Source organism: Ursus americanus, chromosome 1 (genome assembly GCF_024610735.1).
Source record: "Ursus americanus isolate L20-20 chromosome 1, mUrsAme1.1.p, whole genome shotgun sequence".
Classification (NCBI taxonomy): Eukaryota; Metazoa; Chordata; class Mammalia; order Carnivora; family Ursidae; genus Ursus; species Ursus americanus.
In genome coordinates this window covers 44399902-44412731 of record NC_142127.1, presented here as the reverse complement: position 1 = coordinate 44412731, position 12830 = coordinate 44399902, and the positions used below count along the sequence as shown (strand labels likewise).

Here is a 12830-nt window from a genome sequence, read left to right as displayed (position 1 = left end):
GCTTCCTTAGACTTAGCTTATTCAGAAATGAGAAATATGATTCCGACACAGAGAAGTAGAGCTCAGAACAGAAGAAAACAGGAAGGAAGCTGAAGATAAATGACATTTCTTTGGGCACCTATTTTGTGAGCATGTGGTGGAAGACTTTCTAATGGAGATGGCAGCAGAAGAAACTGGTCCAAGTGATGGCTACCACTGCTGAACTTTCTCAGCCGACTTCTAACTCATTTACCCTGGCCTGCATTTAGTACAGTACACTGCTTAGTTTTGTAATAATATATTATTTTTGGTGATTAGCTTTATATATATCTCCCCCAACATAATGTGCACACATTGAGAACAGAGACCAAGTCTGTCTTGTTCACCACTGTATCTCCAGCACTTTGTTAATTGCAGTCTGATAGTCATTGATTAATAAATATTTTTGAATAAATGAATGAGTGAGTGAATGAGTGAATGAATGAATGCTTAATCCCTATGCTCTACCACCAGTCACTGTACTAGGTGTCAGGATTTACAGATGTATGACAGTTCTGCCATCTAAAGAACTTCCGGCCCAGTGGAGAGATGACCATGCAATAAATATGATATAGTGCAGTAAGGGCAACAAATTATACGTACAAGTTATAGAAGCAGCAGGGAGGAGGAAATGATAGACAAGTGAAAGCATAGAGACAAGGATGCAAAGAAGAATTATTTAGCTTCTATTCTGATTCCTTGGTCTCTATCAAGGAGAAAAACCCTCAAACCAGAAAGGGAAGAACAGATATGTTAGTAAGGATTTACATATAAAAAGAGGTGGGGAGACAGTGAGATAGTACTCAGCTGTTTTATGTAAGAATCCCCAGGTCCAGGCCATTCACGCTCTTGAGCAATGAAAAAGCTTGAAGCTATGGTTGCTCAGTCTAATATGTGTGAAGGTCTATGGAGAAAGGAATCAAAAGATGATCAAAATGGGAGTGAATTGTTCAAAAAAAACCCCCTAATTCTAGGTAATATTCTAGAAAGGATTATTTAAACGGATGGTCTCTGTACATTTGAAGAAAGAGAGCAGTGACTACTGGAGTTATCGCTGAGTTCACTAAAGAGAGAATGTCCATTTGTCAAATTAAACTCTGTGTAGAACGTCAAGCTGTAAAATAGATAAAAGCGGGAGTAAGGTACAGGAAATACAACGAGAAAACCACTGATCTAGTCAGGAGATTCCCAGACAAAATTTTTTATATTCTTCACATAGAAGGGCAAAATGCAAACTCGTTAATAAGAGTATGGTTGGATACATGAATCTTTAGTTATTTGAACAGTTGAGAATGTCTCTAACAACAGTGACGCTCAGCTCTTTCGCATCAGCGGTGAGGCTGGGAAGGGGGTGTGGCACATACACCAACACGTCTCAGTGGAGGTCAGGGTGGCACCGTGAAAGGGAAAGTCCTCCTTTCCCCTTGAGGATCACTACTCTGAGAGGATATCCTGAACTTGACCCTGTCTTGTTAAATATAATTTTTAAATCATATCTTGGATGAAGACTAAGGGGTGGGCTCATCACATTTGAGGATGACAAGATCAGGTTTATTCAAAGTAAAGAACAAACTTTATTGATCACTTTCTGTATGTCATGTCCGGCACTAAGGAGGATTCTTGCCTGGAGATGGATAAAGTTTTAATTTATACGATGATGCTGATCTGATTGACCCGGGCTTTGTTTTGTTTGTTTTTGTTGTTGCTCTTTTACTTACTTACTTAATATGAACAAACAAATCGATCAAGGTCCAAAAAGCTACTGTACCTTTAGTGTATATTCAGGGATACAGCATCCACCACTTGGGAGGGGAAAATGTAACACATTCCTATATACTGGAAAGATCCCATCTGGAGTACAATGTCCAGACCAAACATCATATTTTGAGGTAGACATTAAGAAACAGCATTATATCCAGGGGAATCTAACCAGGGTGAAAAGTGCCTTAGGAGGATTAATTGGAAGAACTAAGGATGTGTAATCCTATAGAAAGAAACACATGGAGCCCGTATAACCCACTTGTCAAATATTGGCATATCCATCACCATTGCTTTCAAACACCTGGAATTTGGAGAACGGACAGGATTTATTCTGTGTGCCTAGAGCGCAGAATTAGGGTCAAAAGATAGAATTAGATGGCAGCATTCTGGTCAACGTAAAGAACTTTCTAACAATTACAGCTGGATAAATAGCATTGGCTCTCTCCAAAAGCAATGTGCTCTGGGTCATCAAAGATGTGCAGCAAGGTTTTGTACTGGACATGGTTTTGCGCTATGAGTTGGGTAGACAATCCAGTCACAAATTCTCTCGCAAACAAAAGAAAAATATTCATATCCTTTTGATATTCAGTCAAATCTTATAGTCTAACTCTTCTGTTCATTAGTTGTTAATTGCAGGTGGCAAATTGGAACCAATTTAATTATACCCTCAAAGAACCAGGAAGATTTGCTTGTTTTGTCAGCCTTTAAGAATTTCAACAACCTGAATTTATAATATATCTGTTGCTTCTGTACCACCACCAAAGTCACCAGAAAGGATGATAATATCAACATATAAGAAGTATAAACTTCCATATGTTCTGTTATCCTCCCTCTGATTTAGACCAACATTGCTTCTTTTAGTGGTGGCTATTAAGCCAAATGAATCCAAGTGTGCTGGTAAATACTTAACAATGGTGTCTCTGGAAAAAAAAAAAAAAAGTTCTAATATGTTGTGTTTGTCAAGTTCCATGGTGTGAATAATCTCATCATGGCTGATTTCAAGCTACCATTGGGAAGATATATGCCCAATACATTTTAATGAGCAACCTTTGTGAGCTGGCTCTAGCATAGCACTGGTTGCACTCCATAGTTTAATCAGGAAAATCAGTTCAATCGACTTCTCTTGAACCAGAGGATCAATGTATATTGCACAGGAGGAATGTAAATATTTGATTACATATGTTTAGTTGTTCCATTAAAATTAAAATACCAGCAATATTTTGAAAGAACATATTCTTCAATGCTTTGCGTTTGCGCAGGGCTAAAGCCCGGTCTCTCAGCCTCCATCACTATGGTTAGGTGTATTTTTTCTGTACTTGTCAAAATAGGTTGTGCAGATGACATGACAGGTATTTGGCAAATATCAAAGTTTTTCATTTGGTGTTGGAGCAGACCTCCATTTAGGGATACATTCTGGAAGCTCTGGCATTAACTATGCCTTGAGCAATCTCTCCAGAGTCCAACAGAGAAGTTCTGCAGGGATAAATGGAGTTAAAAAATGCCATGACCAGCAGTCTCTGACCCATCTAATAAAGAACTATACAGTATGATGAAATAGTTAAAGACAAATCCAAAAATTTGGCAACTATAGATTTGAGATAATAACCTATGTCACCCATCTCTCACAAACCCCCAATCCTTCATATCTTCTTGAGCATTTGGGATATTTACCTAGAGGTTAGTAAATCACAAGACTGTTGAAAGGATATAAGGAACAGGGCTGGAGGGGAAGGTGGAGAATTATGTCGCATGAGTGAGTCATTAAGTGAATAAAGCACGACCATAAACATAAAATTTCAAGTGAAGAAAATTTAAATAGAGATTTTTAAAAGGTTGATCATTAAAGGAAGAGTTACCACCTGACAACTCTTGTTTTATGAAGAAAGAGAGCAAACAAGCAACTATCACTCAAGGAATACATACATGACGGAAAAATTGGGAAAACTATATAACTCTGGGAAGTAATTTGAAATGGTACAAGAGTGGAGACAGACTCTTGATTTCAGAAAGGAGAAAAAGAACAATCAAGGTTGAAAAAACATTGAGAAAGAGAGCCAGTCAAAGCTGTGAAAGCTAAATTAAATTTCCTAGAACAAGGTAGTAGAATCCAGTAAGATATAACCCAGAGGCAATTGGAATGCCAAGGCTCTTTGGAACATAAATGGCTGCCTAATGCATTTTACAGATACATGCGAAATGGGAATAAAGGCTAATGTAATTGTTCAACAATGTGGTGCAGATGATGAAATCTAAGCACTTAATTTGGAAAAGAGTATAGTATTAAGACGACTGCCTTGATTACTGTGAAGAGTATGACATGTTTGAACGGGCTTGACAGGGAAAACGGACTATTCTCTGTAATTCAGAAATCTAAAGCTAGTTATTTCTTCTAGGAACAAGCATTTATTCATTCAGCTTTCTCTACTGATTGTTTTTTGACAACGTTTGGAATACCAGCACTACTAACAAAAAAGACACTTGAATCCCCAAATGGAATTGGATTTGTTCTACACATCTAATTGCATATATTATTTCCCAATGTGTCTAACTCATAATTTGATTAAGAGATGGATTACTCAATAAGAAGCCATTTTACAATGAGAAACTAAATTCCTATCCTATTTTGTTTCCAAAATATTTATTATAAGGGACCATCAAGAAGTGGGTAGTGTATGTCTCTGTTTATAAGCTTTCACTAGGAAGGCCCCATCAGAAGGGATGCCATTGCATAAGTGGGTTTTCTATTTGGAACCTACAGAAACACCCTTCAAAGACTTGGAAGCACAGTGGAAAGAGAAACTTCTCCTTACTGTTCTAGGCTGTTGGTTCTCAAATAAGTAAAAGGAAACCACTCGGTTCCGTGTCCAGTGAGTTTTCTGTAGTGTTGTATCTGGTCTCCGTGGGGAGGGCTTTGGAAGGTGTTTGTCTTGTCAGATGCTGCCTTCTCTCTTCTTACTCAATAGATAGTTCACTGCCACTCACAGAGGACCACCTCCAGTCAAAGCCAAAGTGGAGAAGTTTGTAACACTCCTTGCTTTCCTCTTTTGACCCCTCTCTCTGCCAGTGACACTCCTGCTGCCCCAGTCAAAATAATGGAATCAAGTTAGCTATGTTTATTTTATTCCTTATTCTAGAGGTATTAATATTTCAAGACAAATGTTACATTAAAAGTGAAATTTCAATTATCCAAGTGATTATTTTTGGATAGCTAATGTTTTTGGATAGCTAAGTTTAGATTTTGGATAGCTAAACCTTAGACAAGTATAGTCAATGATATTTTAAAAATCATAAAAGTTAATATACTAGAGGAATTGTAATTAAAATATACAACTCTTTTTTCATTTGGCCTTCTTGGATTTTTTTTTTTTTTTTTTAGCAAACTGGTCCACATTGCTGTGATCTTTTAAGTTTGTGTGATATCTTTCTAAGTTTTTAAATATTTTCAGTACAGCGAGGCTAAGATCAGATAGCCTTAGAATCCCATTATCTTTTTGCTTGGTATTCATTTGAAAGGAGCAATGATATCCAAATGTCTTCTGTTTATATCTTCACCAACAGGGAAAGTTGCATGTTTTCACTTATCAGTGACAAACTAAGCCATGACACCCACTCGAATGACTGCCTCTCCAACTTCCAACACTAAGCACAATAAAAAAAAAAAAAAGATGAATCAATAGGAGAATGCTTTTTTGGGCTCTTCTTCTCTTCTTCAGCTTATTAAAGAAAAAGCATAAAAGTAGCTGAATACAAATTATAGTATCGTAATATATTACTGCCTGATATGGAAGGTTCCTATAGGTGTGTGGTTCTTCCTAACATTCATCACATGTATAATGTGCCTCAAAGTTCACCACAATAAATCTTTTGGTTCTCAGATAGAATTATAGTCTCCCAGCTGTTAAAAACCACTGCACACAGTACCAAACCCCAGAAAGGTACGACTCCCTATAGGTACAGAGATTGTCTTTCCCAATGCCTTAGGGGGGATAATCAATTAATTTTAGAATAGGAAGTAACAGGATAATATAACCAGTTTTCTATTGAGTGAGTCAGTGTTTAACATCATTGTGCTTCTTTTTCTTCAGCACACATGGTCTCATAATTTACCTATCCCACTGGGTCTTTGTTAAGATTAAATTGAATAAAGTTTACAGAATGCCTGGCAAATAAAAAATCACTTAATGAATGGCAGCCATTCCTATTGTTCTGCCAATATTTGAGTTTGGAGAATGACTTTATTCTTTGAGTAGGGTGTAGAGCTGGTTTAGAGTGGGTTAGAAAGGCAGAGGGTGGATTTCGGAAGCAAATCTAAGAATAATTATTAAGTTAAGCTATATGCAAAGCAATCATGAAAAACAACAATAAGAGTGGATTGCTACCAAAAAAATTTTAAGAGACTTCCAATGACATTTGTCAAAAATACACCAAAAGAAATATGAGACATGCTCTAGGCTAGGTTGTGCCTAGCTTAATTTAAGCAACTGCCTTCTTATATGGTTGGGAACAAGGCAGATACATAAATTGCAAGATACATAAAAACAAGGTATTTTAAAACACACAGCACACCTCTGCTGCCTGACTTTATACTGGGAACTAAATTTAGAGGTAACACAGGTGTGTTTATTGGTGCTTTAGCTATTTAGTAAGAGGCTCTTTATGTTAAGTATCCTGAATTACCTAAAAAACATTTCCTTTTTCAGTAGATAATGATGGGAGAGCATTTCCTATATATTAAGAGGCTGATGGATCAGTACAGATTTAAAGACTGTCTTTGGATGATGAAAAACATTTTCTGAGCTGTGTTTCTCTCCACTTCATCTCTCATGTGGCCTGGACACCTCCTTGACATCTCCTTAGTAACTCAAAAGGCTCTCCAAAATCAGTTATGTTCAAAAATAATCTCATTATCTATCCCTTCCCTTCCAATCCCAGGCCTAACGTGCTCCTTTTCCTGAATTCCTTGCCATAGCCTCCTCAGAGATAAAGGTACCATTACCCACAACCTGTTCAGTGTTATAAGCCAGAAGTTTAGGAGTCATTGTTGACCATACCTCTCCTTTCCTTTCAAATCCAGCCTGTCATCAGGAACTGTTGATTTTACTTCCTAAACTTGTCCCTCTGTCCATTTCTCTTCATCCCCCCTCCCCTACCATCGTCTGTCTAACTTCCCATCATCTCTCTCCTGATTTACTGTGGTAGCTTCTTAACTGGTCTAACACTGTATGCTCCCCTACCAGCATGGCGGCTCTTACCCCAAAATTATTCTCACATCATAGCATGAACCCGATTATATTATTCCACCCCATGCTCAAACTCTTGGATGACTTTTGAGGTTCTTAGGAGGAAGAGAAAAAAAAATGCCTTAACATGATCTACAAACCCCATCCTGCCTTCTTCACATATAATCTACTTCATGAATCACCTATTCTTTTTGTCTCTGCTCCAGCCACCCTAGCCCTTGTGTGCTCACTGTGCTTCCCCTAGCACAAGGCAGTTCTGGCTCTTCCCACTACCTGAACCACTCCTGCCAACCCTTTGGCTTAGTTATCTGTTCAAATTTCAGTTCAGTCGTCATTTCCTTGAGGAAACCTTCCTTGACCTCTGGACCATACCAGTGTTCTGTTTCATACTTTCATAGCCCCTTGCAACTCTCGTTTATAGCACCTAATGAAGCTATTATTTGATTTTGTCTACATGATTGATATTTTTCTTTCCTATTACTAAGAAAGTTCCAGGAGACAGGGACCACATTTTGATACCAGTTGGCCCAACCCAAGCATAGGGTCTATGACCTGGAAGTACTCAATAACAAATATTTACTGAATGAATAAATAAATGATGTCAGGTAAGTTTTCCACATTGCTTTCAGTGAAGACACTTTACTGTTTTTGCTTAAAAGAAAAAAAAAAAAAAAAAAGCCTTAGCAGGCAGTCTGTTGTGTAAAATGTCCAGTTTGGTCAAATGTGAAAATGGTTAATTCAACCAAATCAAAGTAAGGATATGAAGTTTTGCAAAAAGTAAGTTCCTAAAGCTTTTTTTACCTTTAGCTTTAAAGAGTTCAGCTTTTCCTCCCTGAGGTGTTCTCTCAACATCTCCCGGTGGAGCCGCTCTTGTTCTCTTGCAAATTCACCAAGAGTGTACTGGCGCACGCTGTTATGGCGGCTGGACATGCCCAAGGTGCTGCCCCCTTGACTGGGCACACTCGTGAAGCCTTGCCTCCTGGTGAAGTAGTACACGGTGACACAACTGAAATGCACATTCTTTGTCCTTAGCCTCTTCTCTCTTTTGAGGATGGAGGAAGCTGAAAGAGAAGGAACAATTCAGTGAACACCCAGGGCAGCAGTTTTCAGATGAGGTGAAGAATTAGAAAGTGCCATTTGATGATATTGAATCTACGGTCAACCCTTTTTGACTAGGAGACACAAAAAATGTTATATCTGAGAGCTGGCGCAGATTTCTATTTCCTTTCTTAAATTTTCTTCTAGCTGTAGTGGAGTAGACTTTTAAGTCCTCTATAATTGCAGTCTAAGCAAACATATAGGAAAGTTGCCAATAGTCTATGAGTCAGTGGCAGGGTTTAATTTTATTTCCCCTAACGTCTTAAGTTTTGGCTTTATGGTTTTCACATGAGTGGCATCATACTCTGATCAGAAAAGACACACTACAGACTCTTATATTCTGGATCTTATTTTGGTATCGAGGGCACTTGGCATAGAAAAATGTCTATTTACAAATTTTAGAAATTTTCAAAAAGCAATAAAAACTCACAAAAAAGGCTCAGTGGCACTGTTTAGATATTTTTACAATCTAAATATAACAAAGCTTTCATCTGATAAGAACCACACTTAAATAGCATTACAGACAGTGGGATTTTAATACAAGTATACACTGAGACGATTGAAGATGGTCATGAAATACGTCAGAACCTTTATTATTAGTTACAGGGACACCAAGATGCATTGAACATCCTGGAAGTTTGAAATACACGCTGTAGTTGAGGAAAAGAGAGCCACACATTATAAACATGAAATTTTTGGAGTTGGAAGACATGCTAGACATCATCTAACCCAGTTCTTCTATTTTATAAAGTAGTCCAGACTTGCAGGATTTGAGTGGGTTTTTTCAATGCAGGTAGTTAGTGGCAAAGCTAAACTTAAACCTAAGAGCCCCCAATCTGATGTCGTATTATATGACGCTTCTCCATTGGGGAAGGTAAAGTACCCCGAATTGAGGAGAATGCTCTTATGGGTCATTTTTCCCACCACTGCCACCAGTATGTTGAAGTTCTAGCCCTCAATACCCCAGGCTGTAACCTTATTAGGGAACAAAGTCTTTATACAAATGATTAGTTGAGATGAGGTTGTTAGGGTGGGTCCTAATCCAGTACAACTGGTGTCCATATAAAAAGGGAAAATTTAAACACACATGCATAGAAGGATGATGTAAAGAGACAAAGGGAGAAGCCCATGTGAAGACAGAAACAGATTGGGAGTGTGCTGCAGAAAGCTATGCAATGCCTAGGGCTACCAGAACCTGGAAATGCAAGGAAAGCTACAGCTTTCCAAGAGAGCACGGTTCTGCTAACGTGTTGATTACAATCTAGTCTCCAGAACTGTGGGATAAGAAATTTCTGTGGTGCTAAGCCACTGAGTTAGTGGTACTTTGTTTCTAAACTAACATGCATGTTCAAGTAGAAAAATAGAAACAATAAATAGAGGAAAAATCCTTGGATAGCAACAAGTAATATAAGCTAACATTTATGGAGAGCTTCCCAAGTGCTGCATCATGTAAAGAATTTTACATGAATCATCTCATTTTATCCTTACATCTCCTTGGGTTGGTATTACCCATGTCTCCATTTAAGGAAACCAAGTCATCAAAAGTTAAATAACATTGTCAAAGTCACGTAACCAGTAGTGAAGCTGGAATTCATTATTCCAGGATGCAGGCTCTTAACCACCATGTCACAGAGAGAGCTGAAGCCCCCCTAAGGGAGTTGAACAAGGCTAAGACTTGGGGTTATACTCCTTCTGGTAGATGTCAACTGCTGCTGCCGTCAAAGAGGATTTTGATTTAGAGGGCTATATAAGCAATGAGAGAAAAGAAACTACAATACCACTTTGAATTTGTATAAGAATCTTCTTCCAAGTTCCTTTGTCTCATATCCCCCCACCTCACAAAGCATTCCAAACAAATACAGAGAGGGCTATTATGATTCATCTCATTTCATGAATTGGTTTATTCAATAACTATAAACCAAGGACCTACTATGTGCCAGGAACTTTCTAGATGATTGGATATATTGATGAAAAAAAGAGATGGTGATTCCTGCCCACATGCAGCTTCCATTTCCAGTGATGAGAAACTCAGAATGAACAGACTCAGAAGTTTACAGAGTTAAGAGAAATATGACATTTGGGCAAGAATTTCATTTTCCCAACTTCTTCTCTTCTCTACTGTTTTACTTCTCCAGAGGAGATTGCCAGAAAGTAAAGGCTTTCAAACATGTACACAATTTTCCCATTTTATTTATGTATATGTTCACTGCACATACTTGTACTCCTGGCAGCAGAGACAATTTTCAACTTTGATTTAAAAGCTCTGATCTGCTTCATAACGATATGTTTAAATCATCTCAAAACAGGGAAGAATTTGTCAAAATGTAAAAGATTACCATAGAAAGAAAAATTCAACAACCTGCCTAGTAATCTGCCACCCTATCAGACAAACTCATCCGTCACCACCTTATAGCAGGCAAGAGCCTCTGGTTTTGGGGTGATAAGCTTCAACCTTTTCACTCTTGATATCATAGAATGATGCCCTTAAGATATTGCCTTTCAAGGCCATGACTTTACAGTTTAAAAAAAAAAAAGATTTTAATGAACTCATTTAAAATAATTATAAAAACCTCTCATGATTTTATTACTTATTTTTTAGACAATTCATGGTAGTCTAGACAAATTTTCTTTTTAACATTTATTTAGATTTGTACCTGTACTTTTAGATTATAAGAATTCTTCAATCTTCTGGATGAACCTATTGTGATATGAATCTACTATTTCCTAAAAAGTCAGATTACCTTTTCCCAAAAGACAGTTTAGAGAAAATTTTCTAAGGCTTTGAGGATAACGATAGTGGCATACTGTCGAGTCCCTTCCCCTGGGCTCTTGGCATTGCTAACATGGTCAAAGTGTGTTAGGATTGGATTGGTGTCAGTTCCTATCCACGAGGGTTTATAATTCAAACCTGTGCTTATCCTTGTCCTAGAATTTGCATATTATAAATAGCACCATAAGAACAATGACTGAAATGCCTATGGAATATATTTAAAAGGAAACCTTTGAAATACTATAAGATTATCCTTGTGGGAGATATTTTAAATGTGGCTTTCCTGAATATAGGAGCCACCCATGTCTCTCTTCTGATGATTGAATCGGAGCACTAGAATGTGCCTTTAAGGGCTATCTCCTGCCTCCAGGCCCCAATTTGACAAACATCACAAAATGAAGTCATAAAAAAGAGTCTGTGTTCTTCAAGCTTGGGAAAAGCAGGCCAAATTCACTCAGCACATCTGCCTTAGGGAATCTGAAACCTCTCTCATATGCCTACCTAGTAATCTGTGCCATTTGCATAGGGATTGAACTCTACTTTGTGTCTCTATAGAGTTCACAATTTACTTTACCACTGTGAGGTCAAAGAGCAAGTAGAAAAAGGGTGAAGGTGTCTTTCACTACTTCTTTGAAAAAATTAGTCTATTTTCATACATGATACTAATTTTTCATGTCTTTCATTCCAATTTCTTTTATCCCATTCACAGTTACCACTCTGAAGTGGAAGTGTCTAAATGCAACAGTACTACGTATACTGCTCAGGACACAGTTCCTGAGAACACCATTGTGGTCCCATGGTTCCCATCAGGATCCACTGGTGTTACTGTAAAATGATCACATATTATGGAGATAATATCGAACTTGGTAAACTAAAGGCCTAAAGACCACAGAGTGACTGATGTTGGTTATACGCAGAATATAGCCTTCCTAAAATAATGCTTTAGAAGTGAATGGAGAAGAGAATTGACAAACTGCCTAATTCACAATGCCAGGATAAGAATGTAAGTAGATAAAATAATCTGTGCCATAAATTATATAAAGAGTTCATGAGCAGAGTGGATTAGAAATGGAAGCCAAAACCAAAAGTTGGACATGTGTTTCCAAGACCATCCAGAGAAGCCAGTGCTTTGATGAGACAAATATTCTGAATATTCTGATCCAATAGAGATGAATATATCAAGGTATCATAGTTGAATCAAATTAAGCTCTATGAAAATTCATCTGACTTTGCTCCACTTTCACCCTCATAAACCAACGTGTTCATACAACTTGGAATACATTTTCAGATCAACAAAACTCTCTAGTTGACTCATTAATTTGATCTCTTGCTGAAAATAATCAAATTTGTTTCAGATGTGTAAGTCAGTCATTTCTGAATGTGGTTAGTATGTGTCATTCCGTCTGAGATTGTGTTCTCAGCATGCAAGAGACCATCCTGTGTCTGGGCCTGTAAAACTGAAGACCAGATCTCAGTCCACGGATGCCACATAGCGCAGCACTCTGGAGCAGCAAGCCAGTTACCCTCTCAAGGCACTTGTTCTTTTTAGTGTCAACAACTATCAGCAAGGCACTGGCATAGCCAGAAAGGCAGAGAGTGGTAAACAGAGCTATGTTTTTTGGCACTAAATTTAGTACATAGAATTTGAAAGTTTGTGGTCCAGTCTTATGTTGAACAAGGGACAAATTATGGAAAATATGAATTCTACCATTTGGGTCTCAAGTCAATAATATACTTCTCTCTCCTATGCACCATGCTCAAAAGGAAAATGTCAGATTATTTGTAAGTCTATATTTTATTTTTCATTTATTTGGGGGAAATTTAGCCTAAGCAAAATGAGATTACTGAAATTAACTTGTTTATCTGGTAAATCTTGGGCAATAAAAACTCTTGTTTTTTAAAACATACACACCAAATTAATCAGGGGCTCTGGAAGTGTGCAT

General features: G+C 37.7%; 1 protein-coding gene across 1 annotated transcript in view; it reads right to left on the bottom strand.

The window, feature by feature from the left end:
• The window catches only part of CSRNP3 (cysteine and serine rich nuclear protein 3), a 78594-nt gene that overhangs the window by 19328 nt on the left and 46436 nt on the right, over window positions 1-12830 (bottom strand). Inside the window, exon 2 of the mRNA XM_045780589.2 lies at window positions 7821-8080. Coding sequence (XP_045636545.1) covers window positions 7821-8080 — 260 coding nt within the window. The remainder of the gene's footprint in view (window positions 1-7820; window positions 8081-12830) is intronic.